Source organism: Periplaneta americana, chromosome 2 (assembly GCF_040183065.1).
Source record: "Periplaneta americana isolate PAMFEO1 chromosome 2, P.americana_PAMFEO1_priV1, whole genome shotgun sequence".
NCBI lineage: Eukaryota > Metazoa > Arthropoda > Insecta > Blattodea > Blattidae > Periplaneta > Periplaneta americana.
Window position 1 is genome coordinate 136,948,271 of NC_091118.1, and position 25,084 is coordinate 136,973,354.

The 25,084-nt window shown below is 36.0% G+C and overlaps 1 protein-coding gene across 1 annotated transcript; it reads left to right on the forward strand.

Moving 5' to 3' along the window:
* Window positions 1-749: 749 nt before the first annotated feature.
* On the forward strand, window positions 750-20,558 carry LOC138694612 (collagen alpha-1(XII) chain-like). The gene is made up of 8 exons (XM_069818529.1): window positions 750-856; window positions 6,062-6,307; window positions 7,929-8,120; window positions 9,660-9,816; window positions 11,716-11,921; window positions 16,303-16,512; window positions 18,900-18,935; window positions 20,345-20,558. Exons 1-8 carry the CDS (start codon window positions 844-846, stop codon window positions 20,350-20,352), a joined length of 1,068 nt encoding a protein of 355 aa, XP_069674630.1. The 5' UTR covers window positions 750-843; the 3' UTR covers window positions 20,353-20,558.
* The last annotated feature ends 4,526 nt before the right edge of the window (window positions 20,559-25,084 follow it).

Sequence of the window (25,084 nt, forward strand, 5' to 3'; positions counted from 1 at the left end):
ATTAGGAGGAAAGACTGAAAGCACTTACAAGCCTGTAAAGGTGGAAATATTAACTTACTGCTACCACAGTCTAGTATATACAGTCACGAAGCTCAATATGTAGTAAATATGCATCCATTGATAGTTGCTAACCACTAGGATCGCTAATATCGCCACATTACAGACAATGAAAAAATAGCACCGGCACAGTCTATTGTTCCTAGCACCCTCACAACTCAAGCTTCGTGACTGTATATAACTTACTGTGCTGTGGTAATACTACTTATTCCACAGTCTACTATATACAGTCACGAAGCTCAATACGTAGTAAATATGCATCCATAGATAGTTGATAACCACTAGGATCGCTAATATGGCCTCATTACAGACAATGCAAAACAGTACCGGCACAATCTATTGTTCCTAGCACCCTCACAACTCAAGCTTCGTGACTGTATATACTAGACTGTGCTGCTGCTCTGTGCTTCCACGGTCTATAACAGAGATGATTTTACAAACTTCTTACAAAAGTACACAATTTATTTGGTTTACCTGTAGAAATGTTTATTAATGCAGTGAGGTAAGTCGCTGTCTCTCGCACTAACAGGTCATTTTATGCGACAGTTAATGTGACATGACCTTGTCATCATTGTGTTTGTTTCAACAAGGAAAATCCAAGTATATGCAAACATCCGTATCATTTCTTTGAAAACGTTCAACTTAATTGATCTCATTTGACCTCTTATATAAGAGTTGGCTTTCCTCAGTACCCAAAGAATAAGAAGAAACTCCGTCTACTAGTTCATTTCATTCCTTTCTTAATAGTAGTTCAAGTAAGATCACAGAGATACTGGGAAGGCAGCCATGGAATACAGAAGTAAGTTTATACTCATGAATACATAGGTTGTAAGTTGTAACTTTCTGTTGTTCCACATTTATATCCGAATAATGTTTCTGTACCGTAGTGTGGTGAAGTTTTGAATATTTACGATATCTACAGTGCAAGATAAATGAAGGGTACAGGAGAAAAAAGTGAAAAACGAGTTATAACTACCAATAGATAACTAATATATGAATGTGTCATATTAAACATTACTAAGCATAAACGATTAGCAGCCACCGGCATATTTCAGGCGGTAGCGCGATTGCTTGCTGTTCCGGAGTTGCGCTCGGGTGTGGATTCAATTTCCGCTTGGGCTGATTATCTGATTTGGTTTTTTCCTAGGTTTTTTCCCCAAACAGTAAGACTAATGTCAGGTAAACTATGGCGAAATCCATGCCTCATCTAGCCAAATACTGTCTCGCTATCATCAATTCCATCGACGCTAAATAACCCAGGATTTGATACAGTGTCGTTAAGTAACCAAGTAATAAAATAAATATACGATTAGCGTAAAAGAAACACGCAGTTCAAGTTTGAGAATTGTAATTGTATGAAAGGTTCGAACTTTCAGTTAGCTCTCCCGAACAATTTCCTGAATGCGACCCAGATATTTTCTTCCTTATACCTTCAAGTTGTATTTTAAGTTGTCTTATGAAAATTACATCCAGTATCACAAAATCTTGCTCCAGTCGCTCTAAGCAAAAGTTAGATTTTCTCCTGGAGAAACAATTTGATAATCCTTAGGGTAATAACGAAATTATTGGTGATTATCTTGTGTATACACTATATCTTTCTGTAAGTAGGACAGCGACTATTTTACATTCGATATTTGCTGCTCCTTGGGTGCAGTATCTCATGTCCAAGTATCTAGAAGTAGGTACGCGTTGAAACTATAGTCACTATGCCATGCCACTCTTGCGTGGAATGGAATCGGTGGAAATTTAAAAAAAACCTGAAATTTCCTACATATTCCGAAGATGAAATTTCCTGTTGAAATTAAATTCGTCGACCTTCTTTCATTCGCATGATGTTAATAACCAGGCTCAAACTCAGTCAACAAAGCAGCTCGGAAGTAGGGAACAAAGTTGAGACACCAAAACATTGTCTAGAGGCGGCTACAGGTTTATAGGATGACGTTAGCTGTTTACTTTACTGATATAGCTCCAGGTTCGTATGGAAAATGAAGGACGTTATGTGAAGGGAGCTCTGTTCATTCGAAGTTTAATCGGTGCACGTTTTATATTGCTTAATACATTCTAATAGATTGTTTCAATACAGAATACGTATTTCCTGTTTAAAAAGTAAACCTTTCGTCAGGAATTCTGTTGTGATCTAGTGAAGGTAGGTACTTATATTAAAATGTCGCCAATAAAATCTGTAACTTTGCCTGTGCTTGTAAAAGAGTCCAGATATGATTATTTTTCAGCCAAGGAAGAAAATATATTATAATATAAAGTGTAGAAGTTGGAAATAAAACTTAAAAAGCTTCGTGACTTACGAAAACGTTGTGACTCTAAAAGACACATCGAACATCTGAAATTGTTTATTGAATCGATTTCGGATCAGTCCTCTTTTTATTACGACTTGTATCTGATGTTGATATGTGTGAATATTCAGTTCCATAAACTTGAGAATCCATATTGTAAACCAGCGTTGTCAGACAGAGACTAAACGGAGCGAAGCGCTCCACTATGACTCGTTGCGTGCTCCGGTGTTTCCACAGACATAAGCAAGTTCACTCTCCGACTGCACTCTCTAGCTCCACAACCGGTTTTGGAGCTTACAACTCTGACATTACTGTTGTAAACACTTGATTCAAAAGTATAACGTCTAGAAAATTTGCCGACTCCAATAATCATGCGTACACAATATTTACCCTTGTGTTATGAAAGAATTTTAAATTCTATACGACCAGCTGTTAATAACATTAATAATAATAATCCGTGGCGCTACAGCCCGTGGAGGGCCTAGACCGACCAGCCGGCTGCTGCCTCACGCCCACATGCCGAAGCAGAGGTGGACGATCATCCAACCAGAATGGAGGTATCGTGTGGTTAGCACGATGATCCCCCCAGCCGTTATAACTGGCAGTCGCAACCGAATTTCGCTACCTATCGTAGCTCCCCAAGTGCATCACGATGCTGGGTGGGCACCGTCCCATACACTGGGCGAAATTTCATGAGAAAATTTCTTCCCCCATGAGGACTCGAACCAGCGCGCATTCCGTAACGCGAGTGTTAATAATATTAGAAGGATTAATCTAGAACTGAAGAGCGTTCTTGAAAAATTCCTGCATATTAGAAACATTGTGAAGTGCAATATGAATTAAATAGTAAACAGGCACAAGATGTGTGTAGTACACTAATTTTTATATAGTCGTTCATACTGGTATAGAGGCAGTTCTCCAACTTCTCCTCTTCCGTACTTCCCTTCATTAATGTGAAAATTTATTCCGATCATGAATTACGGCATATTATTATTATTATTATTATTATTATTATTATTATTATTATTATTATTATTACCATTTTCATAATAATAATAATAATAATAATAATAATAATTATTATTATTATTATTATTATTAACCTACGTTATTAGGTCGAGCTGGAAGTGAAAATGGTTTAAGTGTGCGTAAATGGATTCAATGTTAACTTGCTGAAACAAAACTTACGCTAACCATCCTGAAATTTTGAAAAATGTATCTATATATTCAATAAAGTAACTGTTGTCTGTTTATACATTGTGTTAGATAAGATAAAAATGTTAATATTTGAGGAGAAAAATTCGCTCCAGCGCCCGGGATCGAACCCGGGTCCTTGGTTCTACGTACCAAGCGCTCTGACCACTGAGCTACGCCGAATTAAATCCACAGCACCGGATCAAATCTTCCTCCTTCAGTGTTTCCCTTTGTGGCCTGACTCCAAGTTAGGCATATAATATATTATGTTGACGTATATGTCTAGTGTCAACTGCCATTATACTAGGAGCGCACTCAGGTGAGTGACTTATTTGGCCGGGATTCCGCAGTTATGATGCACTGCTAGCTATGAGAATATTATGGATTTATTAATTTGTCCTACAGAATAATCTCTGTAATGTTGACAATTAATATTTGAGGGAAAAATTCGCTCCGGCGCCGGGGACAAATTAATAAATCCATAAGATAAAAATGTTGCTTAATTATAAAATACAGTAGGCCTATAAATTCTTTAATTATAATTTTATGGCACTACTAGCATTAAAGCCTTTGTGTATTAGCATGTAATTAATAGCTAATTTGTTTTATACACACTTGTTAACATATACCTATAATTTTACATATCTTGCAGTTAAGATAAATAGCCTATCCCAACTCTCTCAAAAAATGTTTCACGGGATATCATAGGCCTATCCCCGACGAAAAATATATCACAAGAAATACACTGGCAATGTTAATTCAGCACTCAACTGAATTTAAAAACACACACCCTCTTCGACATAAGACTACTTACCACAAACATACCCTTACTCCTACCCACATATCTCATTCCCACAACAACTTCAAGCAAAAAGACACCGGAACAACAACCGCAAAATCTCAGTAAACGACTGTTTGAGAATGGCAGACACCACGCTAAAACTAGTTACAAAGATATAACATCATTTTAAATTTTAATGTTTAACATACTGCATAACTAAATGTTGTTAGTTCATTTTAATAAGTTTCAATGTCTTATCATATTTAATTCAAATTATGTAACTAGAAATAAAATGAGATGCATTCTTAGCAAAATTTGTAAAATTTAAACTTGGGAAAGAACAAACGATTGCTCATATATAAACTTAAAAATTATAATAATGCAATCAATTACGCGTATTAATCAATTAAAATTAAAAGGGAACATAACCTTGTAAACAATTTTGTTTAAGAAACTGCATGAAAAATATTGTCGTAATAGAAGTGAGTATCGAAACGCATAGAGGCTTGACTATTACGTGAATGGTAGGCCTAGAGGTAATTATTTGTTTATTATTATTGCTCTGGAGTATGCCATTAGGAAAGTCCAGGATAACAGAGAGGGTTTGGAATTGAACGGGTTACATCAGCTGCTCGTCTATGCGGATGACGTGAATATGTTAGGAGAAAATCCACAAACGATTAGGGAAAACACGGGAATTTTACTGCAAGCAAGTAAAGAGATAGGTTTGGAAGTAAATCCCGAAAAAAGAAAGTATATGATTATGTCTCGTGACGAGAATATTGCACGAAATGGAAATATAAAAATTGGAGATTTATCTTTTGAAGAGGTGGAGAAGTTCAAATATCTGGGAGCAACAGTAACAAATATAAATGATACTCGGGAGGAAATTAAACACAGAATAAATATGGGAAATGCCAGTTATTATTCGGCTGAGAAACTTTTATCATCCAGTCTGCTGTCTAAAAATCTGAAAGTTAGAATTTATAAAACAGTTATATTACCGGTTGTTCTGTATGGTTGTGAAACTTGGACTCTCACTTTGAGAGAGGAACATAGGTTAAGGGTGTTTGAGAATAAGGTGCTTAGGAAAACATTTGAGGCTAAGAGGGATGAAGTTACAGGAGAATGAAGAAAGTTACACAACACAGAACTGCACGCATTGTATTCTTCACCTGACATAATTAGGAACATTAAATCCAGACGTTTGAGATGGGCAGGGCATGTAGCACGTATGGGCGAATCCAGAAATGCATATAGAGTGTTAGTTGGGAGGCCGGAGGGAAAAAGACCTTTAGGGAGGCCGAGACGTAGATGGGAAGATAATATTAAAATGGATTTGAGGGAGGTGGGATATGATGATAGAGAATGGATTAATCTTGCTCAGGATAGGGACCAATGGCGGGCTTATGTGAGGGCGGCAATGAATCTCCGGGTTCCTTAAAAGCCAGTAAGTAAGTAAGTAAGTAAGTAAGTAAGTAAGTAAGTAAGTAAGTAAGTATATAACTACTGGACTATTTGAAAAGGATGACGTGATAACGATAGATGCTTAGCTATGATAGATATAAATGACAAGAGAAACCGACGTATTCGGAGGAAAACGGTTTCATTTACTCTATGCCAAAGCCTTAGTAGCCTACAAGACTTGCTGAGTATCAAATTTCATCGACTAACTGAATGAGCTGTATGCTTTGAAGTATAATATACTAATATGCTCTATTTTGTGTTGTACATACAGATGTCTGGCTAAGGATCGCAGTTGTGACGGCTGCCATGTTAATTGTCCACACTGGGGTACCGGCGACACCGAGTATAAAATGCCCAACCATAACTGGAAATGAAACGGTGCCTCACCCAGTTAACTGTTCGCAGTACTACATGTGCGTGTACGGCAAACCTGAACTGATGCTGTGCCCTGCCGGGCTACACTTTAGCGTCAAACTCAACGACTGCGACGACCCTGATGACGCCAACTGCGATAAACGTAGGTAATCTCTATCCCAGTGGTCGTCAGCACTTGCTGAAATAGGTAAAGGATATCCGGAGCAACATCAAATACACCGTCGTGCAGCAGCTACGGTGCACCATAGTGCAGTCTCTTATCCGCGGGTATGAGACGCTAGCCAGAGCGTGCTCTGTGCTAACGACCGCTGCTCTATCCCATATTATTCCGTGTTACCTTAGAGGGAATAAGTAACAGAAAATTCTTCTAAAATCTCTTTAGTAACACACAGTACTAGAAGTCAGTAATATGCATGACATTTCAACCGAAAGCGAATTTATGAAAAATCACATATTAAGAAGAACATGAGACTTTCAATGCATTCAACATGGTGTGAAATATTTGATCGAATTTTGAAAGCTTTGCATATTCTGCTGATTGTGAAAACATTTTGATATCGTGGTTAATTTTTACTTCAAATGAAGACATGTGCGCAAAAAAGGGTCTAGCTCTCATGTTTTAAAATAGGGGGGAAAAAGTCTGAAGCGTTTTACCCCCGACCAACTTCAAGATAAGAATGGAATGAGATCTCTGCCACTGGTTGAATAGCAATTATACTTCTCTCCTCCTCTGCCGGCAATGTTTACTTCTCCTGTCAGACATTATGGAACGAAGTATAGTTGATACCGAGGCGTTATATAAGCAACTAAATAATAATAATAATAATAATAATAATAATAATAATAATAATAATAATAAACTATATAGGTATTCAAATTAAATTTAGAGAGTGACTCTGATTTTGTTTTCAATGCCTATTTTTTATTATCTTCATACTTTTTGCACCCATTCTCATGTCTTCGTTCTGGAAATTATTTTCTCTAATTTGCTTCTTCTGATAACTATAGTCCCGTCGCTCTCATTTCCGGTAGCCAATCACGTTGCAGGTCTGCTACATTTAAACGTGTGCGTCTTGCCATTCGCTGCTGATGACATTATGCACTTCCTAAGGATCGATAAATACTTAATATAATCGCCCGCCATTTTTGTTCTTTCGTTGGCGTTCGCAGAAAGCACACGAGGACATTATCTGCCGCTCAATTATTTGCTCAATTACAGCACGTTTGATTTATTATTATAGGAGCTACGACATGATAATAGACTATCGGTGCGGCAAATAGTTTCCTCGTCTGATAGCTCGGCAACGAAAGAAAAAAAATGGCGAACGACATTACCTACCTAGACCTTATAGACCCTTCACTTCCTAAGGCGTAAGCAAAGAGGAGGACACGCCGGAAATAACAGCGACGCGACTATACCTCAAGATCCTCCAGCTTCTAGTCATTATACCGAATTAGACAAGTTGGATGAGATAAAAGTAACGTTGAAAATAATTGTTACGAAGTACACGAAAGGGAGATCTAGCAGACTATTACCTGTGTTTTGAGTATCTTCCGATTTGTGATTTGAATGATCTTTTGTTTATGTCTTTGTTTAAAACTTTGATTTGTTGTTATATTTTATCATTTGGTTGGTAACTCGATTTTAAAAAAATAGAAACAAGACTGGCTCACACCAGTCTCGCTTCATATAATGCAAATTTTAAATATTGAACATGCATATGCAATTGAAATTCTGCCAATGTTGCATTTGCTTACGCCAGATTGTGACGCCCTTGTGGACGATGTGGGTGGTACATGGACTCCATCTCCCTGTACCACAGAGGCCAGTAATGTTGGTACAACATGCAACCTCAACTGTAACACGAACTTCACCCTGAGCGGCAGTGCGTCCGTTCAATGTACAGAAAACGGTTGGAACAGTTCCAATGGCAACGCCCTTCCGAAGTGCATCAGTGAGTACAGACAAGCAGAATTACCTGCGATTTTTCAATTGGTCTGCAGTGACAAATCGCGTTTCACTTGTTGAACTTGTCTTTTGGTCCATTTGACCAACTGCACGAGTATCTCTGCTATAAGTAATGGAAAATGATATATTTTTAAATTTTAAATAGATATGAAGTGTGTATATCTTTGTACATTGTCTGCTTCCTCAAAGAAAATGGAGCCCATCAGTTTTCGTCCGCTCATTGCACACCATAGCCCTATTTTTGTCATGTAGCGGTTGCTCGTGAAAACGATGTGGATTTTCACTTTCCCAGTAAAGATTGTTTTGAGTGTTCACGTAACCATTGAGATGGAACCATGTTTCTTCACTATAAAAATTAAGGTTGGGTCAAGTAGTCCATCATACACTGACTGTTGGAACCACATGCAAAACCTAAGTCTGCTCTGATAATCGGGTTCCGTTAACCTCTGAACTACACGCACTTTGTAAAGTTTTAGTTTTAATTGTTTCGTACCTCTTATCACTGAAGACTGTGGCACACCTACATGCTGAACTACACGACGGGATGATCACATAGGACTTCTGTCTAGTTGGTGGCCAGTTTCATCTAACATCTCAGTGAAAACATGCTTTACACATGTTCGTTTCTTATCCAATACTGATCCAGTTGTACGAAATTTTTTCACTAAATTGTAAATCATTGCTAAATGGTATTTTCATGACACATAAGAAGTTATAGCGCTTTATTTGTATTTCAGTCACAAAATATACAAGTTTATTAATACGTTTCCTAATATATAATGTTATGAGATTAAACTACTCACTTTTGACTGAAAGTAAAAGTCCATTCAGTTGACATATCTACAATTATTGTGACTTTGGTTCCATCACAATGGCAGTTCTGCTCTACCAAATTATTCCGTTTAATAAGTATATTAAATGGGCGAAGTTGGAAATATGTGAGATAAATGAGAAGTGTCCCAAAATAACTTGTCACGATAACCACCATTATCCACTATAAATTGTAGTTAGATTTCCCAATGTATCAGCCAGGATCTTTTGCACAGAAATGCAATACACTGGCCATTCGAATAATTTCAGCTTTAATGCACACAAAGTGAGCTAAATATTTTACACATTGTTACTCCATTTTCTCTTTGAATCTTCCGATTTGTCCAAAACGTAAATGTAAGAATATACGCGTTAGTAAAATATGCTAATAGATGTTCTAAATGTTAACCTACAAAATAATATGGAATAAGTAAAAATAAAGAAAGTGAATAGAAGAGGAGAAATGGAACGTCGATAGAGAAGGATGGAGGGGGAAGTTGATTTTTTAAAATAAACTTAAAATTTGATGACGTCATTAATTGATAATTACCATGTCGTTAATTACCAAAGATGATAATAATCTTCATGAACAGTACTCTATCATTGAACTGATATTTTGTAGGTTAAAATTTACAACTATATTAATGTGAATTGTTTAACTTTCTGTGGACAATATGATTATTCGCTATTGAAATATCCTTTGTTTCATATGCAGCTCTACAGTGCCTTAGTAATCAGATAGTTGGCCAAATGAACAAGACCTTATCAAAGGAAGCAGGACTTCTATTCGTATTGGATGAATCAGGAAGTATCGGCTCCGATGACTTCCAAAAATCGAAGGCTTTTGTTAATGATATAATCTCAAGATTTCCGTAAGTTATTACACATATTTTTCTTCTTATAAAATAATTCCCCTTTGGACGAAACTTTGATATTTACATTTCTAATTCTTTTACCATAATGCTAAAGTTTCACTTTTATAATATGAAGCTTAATAAAATTATATAAGAATAAAATATTACAATTAAAAAAAAAAATAAACACTGTCATCTTCGTCAAGTATACTGAGATTGGTGACCTGTCCTATTTAATTGACAAAGAGTAACATTCTCAGAATGGTCTGTCGTTTCACTGTTTATAGAGCAATATCTGTCTGTAAATTCAATACGAGTCCATCGCCTGCATGTAAAGAAACTAGTTATAACTCGCAAATTTTTTATCTCAATCTCAAATTTCAGTAGATTTAGTATTAATTATTGTTAGAACGGTTGATAGTCATTAAAATTACAACATTTATTTTAAGTAATATATTATAGAAATTCGAAGATAGTTGCAGCTTCTATATTCTATATTCTACTAGTCAGTATTTATTTCTTAGTTTATTTATTTATTTAGTACATTTATTTCTACTGGCAGAGTTAAGGCGATAAGGCCTTCACTTTCTCTCAATCAATGTAAGAACAATAGAAAATATAAAAATGACAGCATTACCGGTACAGGAACTGTTTACAAATAATAATAATAATAATAATAATAATAATAATAATAATAATAATAATAATACCTAGATAGTTACTTAATTACTTACAAATGACTTTTAAGGAACCCGAAGGTTCATTGCCGCCCTCACATAAGTCAGCCATCATCGGTCCCTATCCTGTGCAAGATTAATCCAGTCTCTATCATCATATCCCACCTCCCTCAAATCCATTTTAATATTATCCTACCATCTACGTATCGGCCTCCCCAAAGGTCTTTTTCCCTCCGGCCTCCCAACTAACACTCTATATGCATTTCTGGATTCGCCCATACGTGCTACATTTCCTGCCCATCTCAAACGTCTGGATTTAATTTTCCTAATTATGTCAGGTGAAGAATACAATGCGTGCAGTTCTGTGTTGTGTAACTTTCTTCATTCTCCTGTAACTTCATCCCTCTTAGCCCCAAATGTTTTCCTAAGCACCTTATTCTCAAACACCCTTAAGCTATGTTCCTCTCTCAAAGTGAGAGTCCAAGTTTCACAACCATACAGAACAACCAGTAATATAGCTGTTTTATAAATTCTAACTTTCAGAGTTTTTGACAGCAGACTAGATGACCAAAGCTTCTCAACCGTATAATAACAGGCATTTCCCATATTTATTCTGCGTTAAATTTCCTCCCGAGTGTCATTTATATTTCTTACTGTTGAATTTTTTCACCTCTTCGAAAGATAAATCTCCAATTTTTATATTTTCATTTCGTAGAATATTCTGGTCACGAGACATAATGATATACTTAAACTTTTCGGGGTTTACTACCAAACCTATCGCTTTACTTGCTTCAAGTAAAATTTCCATGTTTTCCCTAATCGTTTGTGGATTTTCTCCTAATATATTCACGTCGTCCGCATAGACAAGAAGCTGATGTAACCGGTTCAATTCTAAACCGTCTGTTATCCTGAACTTTCTTAATGGAATAATAATAATAATAATAATAATAATAATAATAATAATAATAATAATAATAGAAAAACGAAGACACGTTTAGTTGCATGTAATTATAATTACAATTGTTACTGCTGTTATCCTTATCACCTTATCATTAAAGTTATTTTATAGTTTTCAGAAGATTTTCTAATTTAAATTGAACATATTTGGGTCAGTATATAAAATTAGCCTGGCAGTTAATGCAGCTCAAATGCTCAATTGTCATATCTTAACCCAGTGTGATGTCAACACATATGGCTTCTATCTTAGAATTAATTACATTTTGATGAAAATGTGCTGCAGATTGTCGGCTACACGATCTGCTGGAGTTATCACATTTGACTCTAATCCTATCGTGAGGATCCCCTTAAGAGAGACCTCAACATCAAATTTCCAAGCAACAGTGTCTAATTTACCGTACAGAGGAGGTGGCACCAAAGTTCGAGAAGCCATGGAGGAAGCTATTGCTGAGATAGCTAGACACCGTGTTCATCCATTAACATTAGTCAGTGAGTATTTCACTTTGTTGTCGTAAAATATTGTATTTATATTACTACAGTTTTTAATTAGTTATTTGCAGGCAGCGAAACTTAGTGCCCGATGAGAGAGAGGAAGGTGATTCCAGATTAACTGTGTTCTAGAGTTTCTCTGCTGTGTCCAATAGGAGACGGCTTGGGTCGTGCCCCGTTTAACTACTGTATCTTAGTTGTTCCTAAGACGACATCACTCTCCGGAGTTGTTTGCTGTTTATTTGCTTTGTGTTGCAGTCGACGAGTAAGTTATATGATGTGTTGGAGGTCACAGAATTTCGCATTAATTTCGGAAAAAAAAAAATCGTGATAAAAATATATTTCGTGTTTTATCGCTAATTAGGTGTAAGATAACCGCAATAATTCCGTACAAATTGGAGAGGGGTTTTACGTGAAAAAATAACCCTTTATTACGTATTAGGCGTGAAAATAATGATAAAGATGTTTCACACATCAATTTATTCTACATAATTAAATACAACTTCATAACGCCGAGAAAAGAAAAAAACGTTATTTGTATAATATAACATGTGCTGTTTCTGTTTTTGGAACGAAAGCATAGCAGAAATTGCAATATTATTTTCTTCTATTCTGCGCCTACGGTCACTAACAATTAAATTATATTTTGGGAAAAACCTCTCTGCGTCAACAGATGCACAAGGAACCCAGACACATTTCTACACAACAGGTGTAAATTCAGGGTAATTCAACATGAGCGGCTCGTAATGCCTCTGTCACGTCAACTTTAACATTGGAAGTGTTGGATAATTGTTTCAAAACTAGTTCTTTCAAAGTAACAAATGCTACACTGCTATCAGTACTTTTTTATATCCTTGAAGTAACTCATTATCTTCCTTTCTGTGAGTGCATTGACATTGTCAACATTTATCTGTACAATATAATCTGCGTTGAATAATTAATTTAAATTTGCAAACAATGAATATGAATCATGTAACTTGTACTTTCTATTTTCTGAATCACTAATTTACTGACATACTTAAATAAATCTTGCGTTTCAGGCTTTAAGTCCAAACTGAAATGGTTAATTAATTTTCCTACCGACTCCCCTACATTACTAGAAATTACTATATTCATTCTGCACTTCAGATCATTATGCGAAAATCCATGGTCTCTGCCTATCCCTCTTCACCGCTGACCATGTGTCTACTTACGCGCAAGTAAACAAATCCGTAACTACAGTAAAGAAACAGCAAACCTGTTTCTTCGGGCAACAAGTTTCGCTGCCGGGTTATTAGTTATTAGTAGATTTCGTTGAATTGCCACACGCAGCATGCAATCAGGTTGCCGACGTACGGAGTATAGAGGAGGTGAGCGACCTGCCGGTCTCGTAGTAGCAGCAGTTCATGTTAAGAGTTGCGACCGGTTCAGATAGCTAATGTATACCTTTGTAAGCACTTGTTTTTGCATTACTGTGGTTGGAATAGTCAAAGCTTAACATTGGCTCATGGTTTACACAGAGTTGCGGAGGAGATTCGATTATCCTACAAGAATGTCGACAGTTTCATCTCGCATGTAAAGAAAATATTTTTAAAAGCCTCTTACAGAGTTTTGCTGTTCCAAACAGTTGCCCCTGGAATACCCTTATCCCGTAGCCAGTCTTGACCCGTTGAGGAACGTGGTTGAATGCTGTTAATTATTATGCAGGACATTACTGCAAAATAATGGAGGTAATTGATGCATTGGATATCACAGACATTTCCGCTGTTGCAGCTGTAAAATCATTGCCTTCTGAACGGCTATTGGAAGATATTCTATTCATTGATTCTAATTTTAAAATCGTGTCCCTGTTAGAATCGTCTAAACTACAACTCTCAGAAGCCCTTAATATAGTGGATAAAGTATCACAAACCGTTATCCAAAATAACAATTCACTAATTTCAGAAAAAGTGAAATGTAAGTTGAGAAACATTATTGTTAAAAATTCTGCCTTCGTATTAAAAATGATGTACTATCAGGTCACGACAAGACGTCTGAAGTTGGTGTACTAAAAAGTAGTGACTTTCCGTTCTTCAAATATGTACGTATTACATCGTGTGATGTTGAACGTACATTTCCCAATATAAAAACTGTTTAAGTGATCATCGGAGGAGATTACTTTGCAGTCGCTCAAAATTTACGTAACTCTTCACTGCAATGCACATATTCAAGGATGGTGCATCTTACATTTAAGAGTTAAAATATATCTGACTATAAAATAATTATGTATTTACATGTTCAGAAATTTCCTACTTCAGTGATCATTCATTATATTTCTTGAATGAAGGATACAGGTTTTATTGTAACCGCAGTATAATGCTCAGTGTTTACATCAGACGCATACTCCATCCTTTGCAAAGCCCCTTCTCATACAGTCTATACCGCGTGTATAGTAAACCTTACGATTCTCGTGGCAATTCCTCGAAGTCTAGTTATTAGACACCGTGTTCATTCATTAACATTAGTCAGGCGTATTTATCCTTTTGTCGTAATATATTGTATTTATAGTACTTTATTTCTTAGTTATTAATAATAGAATACGATTTATATTGTAATAGAACTGTGTATTTCTCCTCTCTAGATATGGTAGGGCAACTTGAAAATTGACCGTCACGTAAAAATGTACTCCAATTTCCTCTTGTTTTCCTTGTATTTCTGTTGTTCTTTACGGGTTCCCCTTGTTCTCTTTGTATTCCCCCTGTTCTCCTTGTATTACCCTTGTTTATCTTGAGTTCTTCTTATATTACCCTTGTTTATCTTGAGTTATCCTTGTATTCTCATTTTTATCCTTGAATTACTTTGTTCTCTTTTTATTCCTATTGTTCTCCTCGTATTCCCATTGTTTTCGTTGTATACTCCATGTTAGCCTTCTATTCCATTCGTTCTCATCGTGTTCCCCTTGTTTTCCTTGTAGCCTACTTCGCTTGTTCTCATTGTATTCATCCTATATTCCTTTTGTTTTCTTTGTATTCTCTATTGTAATGGTTTTCTTGTCTTCCCCTGTTCTTCTAATCCCCTGCTCTTCTTCCCCTTTGTCTTCTCCTAGTTCTTCTTGTATTTGTCTTGTTCTCATTGTGTTTCCCTTATTCTCCTCCTACTCCAATTATTCTTCTTGCCGTCTCCTTATTCTCCTTATATTCCCGTTGTTAACCTTGTATTCTCCTTGTTCTCCTTGTAATCCCCTTGTTCTCCTTGTATTCCCCCTTGTTCTTCTTATATTCCCCATGTTAACCCTGTATTCTCCTTGTTCTCCTTGTATTCCCCTTATTCTCCTTATATTCACCTTGTTCTTCTTATATTACCCATGTTAACCCTGTATTCTCCTTGTTCTCTTTGTATTTTCCTTGTTCTCCTTGTATTCCCCTTGTCCGCTTTGTATTCCCCTAGTTATCTTTGTATTCCTCTTGTTCTCCTTTTATTACCCTTGTAATCCTTGTATTTCTCATGTTCTTCTTTTATTTTTCTTGTTCTTTTTGTATTCTTCCTTTTTTCCTCGTCTTCCCCGCGCTTTTCTTGCAGTTCCTTTGTTCTCATATTTCCGTTATATTCATCTTTTTGCTTCCCTTGCGTTCCTCCTGTTTTTGTCTTCCCTTCGTTCTCTTTGTTGTCTTCTTCTTCTCCTCACTGTCACCTTGATCCTCTTGTCGTCTCCTTCTTCCTCTTGTCGTTCCCTTGTTCTTGTTACCTTCATCTTGTTATGTTTGTATTCCTTTTTTTCTCTTTGTATCCTCCTTCTATTCCCCTTATTATCCTTGTATTTCCTTTAATATCCTTGTATCTCCCATCTATTGCCTTTTTATCCTTTTATTGCCCTTGATCTCCTTGTATTCCCCTTATTCTCCTTATATTTCCTTTGTCATCTTTGTATTCACATTATTCTCCTTGTACTTCCTTGTTCTCCTTGTACTCTCTTGTTCTCCTTGTATTCTCTTTGTTCTTCTTGTATCCCCTTGTTACCTTTGTAATCCGCTTGCTCTCTTTGTATTACCCTTGTACTTCCTTGCTATCCTTGTATTCTCTTTGCTCTCCTTGTATTCCACTTGTTACCTTTGTATTCCTCTTGGTCTATTTGTATTCCCCTTGTACTCCTTGTACTTTCTTGTTCGACCTGTACTCCCTTGTTCTCCTTGTATTCTCTTTGTTCTCCTTGTATTCCCCTTGTTACCTTTGTATTCCGCTTATTCTCTTTGTATTACCCTTGTTCTCCTTGTGTTTTCTTCTGTTCGCCTTGTCTTCCTCTTATTCTCCTTGCCTACCCCTTGTTCTCCATGTCTTTTTTTCTTCTAGTGTGATCGCACCTGCATTTAGTTCTACGTAAAGATACACAGCATAGTAAAGCTATACACCTGTCAATGTTTTTCAGTTCTCATCACAGATGGACAAACGGAAACAGATGCTACTGAGCCTTGCAACCGAATAAAAGCTGCAAAAAATCCTATCTTCACAATCGCGGTTAAAGATTCTAAACTACATTATGTGGAGTCCCTGGCATCTCTTGGAGACAATGGCATCAAACATTTCTTCCATATGAGGGACTTCGGGATACTCAAATCCATCGGACAATATATAAATCGTAAGTAAATAGCACGGCATTAGGCACACAGTGACATTATAATTTTTTAATGATTTAATCCTGGATGAATGAATGAATGAACGAACATACGAATGAAAAAAATATGATTCTGTGTGCCATTATATTGAAAATTATGATTTATATAAACTTTATCTCAGACTAGTCTTTGATAAGGATGGTGCGGCAACAATTACGCACTTGAACTTAGTCGATACAGTAGATGTTCCAAAGTTCAGTATCAGATTAAATAAGGAATATTTTATTGACACTTAGTCCACTATGATAGGATATGAAACTCACATTAGTAGAGGGACATCAATTTATTTTTACTTCAATTTTTATTGAACCTGAGTTTTTTTAATGTAGGCCTACTTCACTCCCACCACCTCCACTAGTAAACTTCCAACCGTTCTCCACACAGAACCAAGGCCGCGTATGCAGTCAAGTTTCCTTACTGTCACAGCAAACAGTACTGAGTGAGTATAGTACGTTCCAGAAATATGTTCGCGTTTTCCAGTGACGAAAGAGCTTTCAATATCGAATAATATTTTCGCACAAAGTACTGTCGTCGGTTTGCCTACGTCTTATCCCGGTTTCCTCCACTCGCTTCTGCTCGCCCCTCTGTAAAGGCTAATGGCTGGGCTGTCTTAACCCTTTTTTGAAAACATTAATTTCTATTAGGAATTGGACGTCTACGTAATATTATACAAGTGTTTAAAATAACTTAAATAAAAGGGACTCGTTAAGTAATTAACTGTCAAGTGATTTCCCTCCTTCTTACGACCCCGCGACAAAACCACTTGGACGAACAGTAGATAGCATGTCTGAGTAATTTTATCTTTTCGGATCCGGTAGAAGTGAAGATTGAATTTACAGTACGTAAGGTACTATTTTATAGAGTATGTACAGAATTGTTTCAACATCAGATACTAGTACGAAGGACGAAACTGGTAATTGGAATTAGGTACAATAGTCTACAGTGTGATAATGTGCACAAAAGAACTGAAGCCTCTATCGAAATGAACGGCCACCTTTTTCAAAAATGTGTTTGAATATCCACATATGATTATTTTTCAATTTAACTTCGTTCTCTATATTGTACGCTAATGCGCTGTAGACAGTATAATGTACATTGCATAATGAATACTTTCGAATGGATAGGTCAGTTCGTGAGTAAAAACACTTACTGTTAATACAGTACTGTATTTTGATTAAACAAAAACCTAATGAAAATTATCGAACTCAAATCGCGATATTTCCAAGTTTGCGTAAATGGATGAACTACGTTTCTTCCCTCCTATACCCAGTAAAATGATTTTTTCGTATTTTACGCCAGTATCATCGAACTCCAATTGTGGAAGGGGGTAGCAAACGGTGTTTCCGGTTCTCAACCGTTAATCAAAAGGTATAGTCAGGTTAATATTAGAAATGTTAGTAAAAATAAAATGATGTCCCTGTATAAGCTATACAGTATTATATGATGAGGTTGTGCTTTTAGTACTTCCCTCATGCGAATAACACTGCTTCAGAAACAAATAATAAAAATATGTCTTAATAAGCCTCTTAATTATCCCTCAGAACTGTTGTATGCTGAATTTAAAGTATTTGGTATGCATCAAAGTTATAACAATGTTTTACTAAATTTCGTACACAAAAACCGAAAAATATTTAATTTGTATTCACATAAATATAAAACTGAGAGTTCAGACAACATACGCTTGACAGAACCTACAGTAAATTTACCACAAATGTAGCTTATAATCACAGTAGCAACTTCGGTCCAAGGGTTTGTAACAAGATAACAGCTAAATTCCCAAATTTACAATTTGTTAATACCCCTTATTTAAAGACTTTTGTTTACAGAGAAAGTATAAAGTTCCAATTATTGTGATATCTTTTTATTTTTTATTCTGCTTATTAATATTTATGTTAAAACCTTATGGAATGCCCCCGGACCACGAATATGTACCGTTTCTGGGAGTGCTAAAAAGATTTTTTGTACAAAATACGTACCTTTGTTCTAGCAATAAATATATTATTATTATTATTATTATTATTATTATTATTATTATTATTAATTTTTAAATTTATTTATTTATTTATTTTGCCTACTACCAAGTGATCAACTCATGATTGCTGATATTCAAGACCGGGACTGTAGCAGAATGTCCTATACTTTAATTAGTCCATTGACTTCATGAGAAATAAAGCAAAAAGTACCCCTCGCAGTAAGGAATTTACTTAGTATTTTTGATTCGTGTATGAGTCGATTCTATATTTTATTAAGAAGTCTGATATTCTTTAGAAAAGCTCCACATTTTAAGATTAACAATAATTTCCATATTCTGTTTAATTTTGCACTATGGACATATTGTTTGCTGTTGCAGCTCACAGTGGAGTTAACACATCAGGAGGTTCGTCATGTAAGTATGATCTAAAGTAATACACATAAGGGTTGAAGTGAAATAACCCTGCAGATTTTCAGAGCGATAGCTCATGTTGTATGTAACAAGAAAGTGTAATACCATATTGATGAAAACCTCGTACTTTTTTCAGAAAAATGTTTTTTTTTTTTCAAAAGTTTAACACTCTCTTATTCGGTAACTATTGAGAGTAGGATCGTGATTTTTGTCCATATCGATAGAAAATTTAATAAGGAATCATTTACCCATCTGGCTTCTTTCAATAGCGTGAACGGTTTTCCTGTAAATTTAATTTTAAAAGCACTAATTTCAAGCCACTGAACAATCCGACCATATTGCAACGTTGTAACCACAGAGGGAGATGGAAGGTTGTTTATCTAGGGAAACAGACCTGAGTTCATTGACTTCTTATACAGGATGAGTCAGGAGGAAAGGTACATGGTGTGAATGGTGATGATATTGGTGATTCTGAACAAAAAAGTTTCTATGAACATTTGCCCTGTTCTTAACAGAATCTGAAAATCACTGCCGTCAGTCTAATATCCTTCATCAACACTCATATGTGGACACATCCAAAACGACATTAGGTTGTAGTAGGATCAATGAAACTTATCCTGAGCGTTGGATCGGTCACGATGGAGTCATTTCTTGGCAACCGAGATCACCCGACATTACTACATTGAATTACTGTGCGTGGAGTTGATTTAAGAGCGAAGCTACAAGCGCAAAGTGGAAACTTCTCGCTCGCATTTTACATGTTTTTGCTCAAGTAAAGGAATGTCCAAATCAGCTCAGATCAGCAGTTGTCTATAAGAGCTGCAAAGTGTATTAAAGTTGACGGTGGACTTTTTGAACATGTTCTGTAAAGAAAAGTACAGGTACCGTACACAATTAAACAGAATATAAGGTAACAATGTTTTCATTTACTGTCACCTGCACTTTTCATGTTCCTCATTATTTCCATTAGTTTTCTCCGAAACCGTCACGAACAGAACATATTATGTTCATATAAACTTTTTTGTTTAGAATCACCAATATTATCACCCCTCAATCATGTACCTTTCCTCCTGACTCATCCTGTATTTGAATTAAGAGAAGAAAGAGCAGTGTTAGAGGCGATGTTGCCAGAGTGCTGAAACTTCCAACTTAATTTTCTAATTAACCGTGCATTTATTCACAAAACGTAATGTAGGTTTTTTATTCTTTTAAGTGTGCTCTAACGCCCCATTCAATCTGCAAGATTATTTAACTTCCACCCTGTATATTGGGCTTTGAAGATACATAAATGTAGGTTTGAATTCACAATGACTCTTAGGTTAATTTGTAGTATCATGAAAGGCTTCTTGTTTTCTAATATTTAATGGCTTAATATTTAACAAATACTTTACACATAGTTAATTTTATTTTAGGTCCATAGATGTTCTTGCTGAAAAACCAACATGAAGAATATAGAGAAAGACCTCTGTTATATGTGATACGTATTTATTTTTTGTAAGGTAATGTAATTTTTATTGAAGTATGTAAATAAAATTTTTGGATATATGTATGGACAATAATTAACATAATTGAAGCGATGATATGTATAAAAAGATATTCTACGAAATAAAGTTAAGATATATATTATTTTGTTTAAATACAATTCTATTAATGCTACCAATTTATTTTTTTAATTAATATGTTCTATAAGGCAAACACTGCAGTCTCTAACGATTTTATTGTGTCTTGTCGATGCTATACTTAGGAATGATTGTTTAAAAAAAGCTTTTTATAAATATCGTGAACTCCGCTATATGGTACCATATGTCGATTAAACTATATAGACGTAAGATTCCAATGGAATCCTACTAAAGTGCCCTTTCACCTCCCCGAAAGAGCACTACGCCACCTCAGACTAATCCCACCTGCACGTCAGTGATAAACATAGTAGGCCTATAGGATGATCTGTTACATTTAAACGGATACTTACTTACGCACACTTACAAATGGCTTTTATATCCTAATTATTTTTATTGTAATGAGTGTTCGTGCTGAAAGCATTCTATTCATTACATTCGAATTCAGTTATCAATAATTGTTAGTTATATATTTCGAATTCTTAAATACCCTCTTTTGAGGCTAATAATTTGAACGTTCTACTCGAAATTTTCCCGGAGCTTGTATCGGTAGACAGGAATTCATTAGGAAGCCTTCGCCGAGTGCACTAATGGAGGATTAGGCTAGCGAATAGGGATTAATAAGAATAGACACTGAGCGAAATTCCCGGTTCTATTTTATTGTGCGCATGCGATAGATTAGCGTTTGATTCCACTTTGAAACACTAGAGGTCAGTATAATTGAAGACCCGCGAACGGTGGAACAGCAATCCCTATTCGCTGGCAAGTCTGCTGAGAAGTATTTGTGCTGTCGATTGCCAACTCTAGGGGAAAAGACAGAACCTGAATCTGATTCAGGTATAGCCTGTTTGAATATGATATAAATGCCACTGCTATGAGGGTGATTCAAGAAGTAAGGCAGCAAGAGCTCTCACGGGTGACATTTTCCCTCTCTTGTTCGAAATTTCCACTAGGACCGCAGCAACAGACCTCAGCTTTATCACGCAACTATTAGATGAGCATATGTTGAGTCAGACCATCGCAATATTAATTGTAAAATGGCTGAGGGCATGAAAATATGGTCAAACGTGGAAGTTGTAGTGTGACCCAGTTTTTTCGTCTGAAGGGCATTTTACCAGCAGAAATTGAGGTGTACGGTGCTAATTTCATGTCACGGAAGCGGCATTTCCGGTGGGAGGAACTGGACCATCCTCCCTACAGCCCCAACCTGGCACCCAGGGGTTTCCAACTTTTCGGACCGTTGAAGAAATACGCGGGCAGTGAGCGATTCAATACCGATACAGCTGCTCAGCAAGCCGTCGTGATGTGGCTTCAGGCACTTAACGCAAATTTCTTCTGTGCCGGCATCGATGCCTTAACCTACCGTTGAAACAAGTGTTTGGACAAGCATGGTGACTATGTTGAAAAGTAATTCATACCAATGCCCTACTACTGCGTATCAGTATATCTGCCTGTGAAACAAAGTTTGTCCATAAGAGCTTTTGTTACCTTACATTTTGAAGCACCATCGTACATCAAGGGCACCGACGAGCAGTGGAATATTCCCTAAATGCCGGTTAGGCCGTAGCCTCCGAGGAGCACACATCACAAAGGGTTACGAGGCGACAGTGGAGCAGTGTGGTTGCTGGGCAACCCGCGAGCAGGATACGTGGGACGTGGATACTCCGCTCGATTTGATTCTCGGATTTTTCTGCTTTTACGACTGTCAGGACGATAACACCTGTCGGGGCTCAGGACACAAATACGTACGGCACAGTGTACTACATACTTCTCAATGTATGTCTGCATTTCGTTATTATTCCGTCTCATGTCTGTATGTTGGCTATTCTGCATGAATGCTTTTTATTGCTGCAATTCTTGAGCCGTTTACTATGCACATTTCACACCCATAAATTCCAATATTTCAGAAGTGTTACATATTTATGTTTTTGGAATGTGTGTTTTAAACGGTTGAATTACTTTAATTATATCTGTAATTTTAATATTTATATATAAAGGGTGAACCGTAAGTAATGCCTTTAATTTCAAGGGGTTACTCGTTGAGTTAACTAAACATTCTAGAATCCATAGAGATTTATAAAGACAAAATTACAAATAAAATAATTTAAATGATAAAGCTCCAATTGACAATAACATTCTCATTGATCTGTGTATTGCTTTTGAATTTGACCAGCGTAGTCATAACACACGCCGCATTCAGTTACCTACCCACATCGGCGTCGCATCTCAGCGAACACCAGCTGATTAGTCGTAAGTGTTCATTCTGTACTATGACCGTTTTAAATTTTAAACACATTATTAAACTTCAATTTAAACATTGTAATTTTTGAGTAACATTATTTCAAGAGATTATTCTCCTTACGGATGATCACTGAAGATAGGACGCACGTCCTGAAACATGTATGGTTCAAACGTGATTTTAAATGTGTGTTTTAATACTCTAATAATTATATTGTGTTTGTATTTAAATTTTTAAATCAAGATCTTGTATCTTACTGCCATGAGTTTGTTTTCTGTTTTCTGTATATGAATGAAATTACAGTTCGACGATATTATTACTCATTTTTGTACTAGTGAGCAATTTATTTTTTCATTATTTTAACGTAGACTGCGGACCTTTTAGACACTTACCGCAAGTTAACTGAAACTGGACATGAAGTGTCTTCTAAATACAGGTCAGCAGCAGATCGTGTTCGAACCCGACCGAAGCGATGTTTACAAATACGTCATGGTCATGGTGAACAGAATGGGTAGTCGGGTAAAAGACAGCATAGTATAATACAGGGGCATAATTTTATTTTTACTTCAATTTTTATTGTACCTGAGTTTTTGAATGTACTTCACTCCCACCCCTTCTACTAAGGAAGTTCCAACTCCACACAGAACCAAGACCGCAGATAGTAAGCAGTACTGAGTTACTGAGTATAGTACGTTCCAGAAATATGTTCGCGTTTTCCAGTGACGAAAGAGCTTTCAATATTGAATCATATTTTCGCACAGGTACTGTCCGTTTGCCTACGTCGCATCCCGATTTCCCCCACCTGCTTCTGCTCGCCCCTCTGTAATAGCTGGGCTGTCTTAGCTCTTTTCTGAAAACATTAATTTCTCTTAGGAATTGGAAGTTTACGTAATATTATACAGCTGTTTAATTTAACTTAAATAAAAGGGCCTCGTTAAGTAATTAACTGTCACGTGATTTCCTCCCTTTCTACAATCCTGCGGCATAACCACTTGGACGGACAGTAGATAGCATGTCTGAGTAATTTTATATTTTCCGGTCGGGCAGAAGTGAAGATTGAATTTACAGTACGTAGAGTAGGTACAGAATTATTTCAACATGAGTTACAAGTACGAAGGACGAAACTGGCAATTGGAATTAGATGCAATAGTCTATAGTGCGATAATATGCACAAAAGAACTGAAGCCTGTATCGAAATGAACGGCCACCATTTTCAAAATTGTGTTTAAATATTCATATTATGATTATTTTTCAATTTAACTTCTTTCTCTATATTGTACGCTAATGTGCTGTAGACAGTATAATATACACTGCATAATGAATACGTTCGCATGGATAACTCACTTCGTGAGTAAAAACACTTATTCTTAATACAGTACTGTACTTTGATTAAAGAAAAACCTAATGAAAATTATCAAACTCAAAATCGCGATATTTCCTAGTTTACGTAAATGGATGAACTACTTTTCTTTCTTCCTATACCTAGTAGAGTGATTTGTGTTTTACGCCAGTATCATCGAACTTCAGTCTTGGAGGGGGGGAGCAAGCGGTGTTTCCGGTTCTCTAAAGGTATAGACAGGTTAATATTAAAAATGTTAGTAAAAATAAAATGATGTCCCTGTATATATAGTCACTAAGCTTGAGTTGTGAGGGTACTAGGAACAATAGACTGTGCAGGTACTATTTCGTATTGTCTGTGATGAGGAGTTAGTAGCGATCCTAATGGTTAGCAACTATTTATGGATGCATATTTACTACGTATTGAGCTTCGTGACTGTATATACTAGACTGTGATAGTACTTAATTCAAATTTAGAATCAATTTACGTACATGCGAAATTTATATTTAAGGAATCCTTATTGTCATACTTAGAGTTTAACGCGTACACTCATACACACAATACACTCACAATAAGTTCGTTATTTTACTGTAATTTTGAATTAAAGTAAGTGAAAAATAGAAGGCATACATTGTAAATCGTAAACGAAAATAAGATTATTAATATACCTAATCATTCATTACACTGACTTATTTTAAAATGTAACATAAATTATATGCAGAATCATAATTATTTTTTCTCAGATTGTGAGAAAATTCTACAATAACGTCAACAGTGAAATGTTCATAATGAACTCAATGCAGTTTGCTATTGATCTTTTTGCAGAATCTTTGGTTTCATCTTATTGAGACGAATGTTTTTTTAACTTTTAATATTTCCCTTATGTATTCTATCAATTTTTATAGCAAACTTCGAAAATACATCGAATAACATTGAATCACTTGATAATTTCCTGTTT

Bases quoted from the DNA above. Each gene is read 5' to 3' on its own strand.
- LOC138694612 (XM_069818529.1), top strand. The intron at 9,817-11,715 runs GTAAGTTATTAC...AATGTGCTGCAG, and splicing joins GATATAATCTCAAGATTTCC to ATTGTCGGCTACACGATCTG. The intron at 11,922-16,302 runs GTGAGTATTTCA...AATGTTTTTCAG, and splicing joins TCATCCATTAACATTAGTCA to TTCTCATCACAGATGGACAA.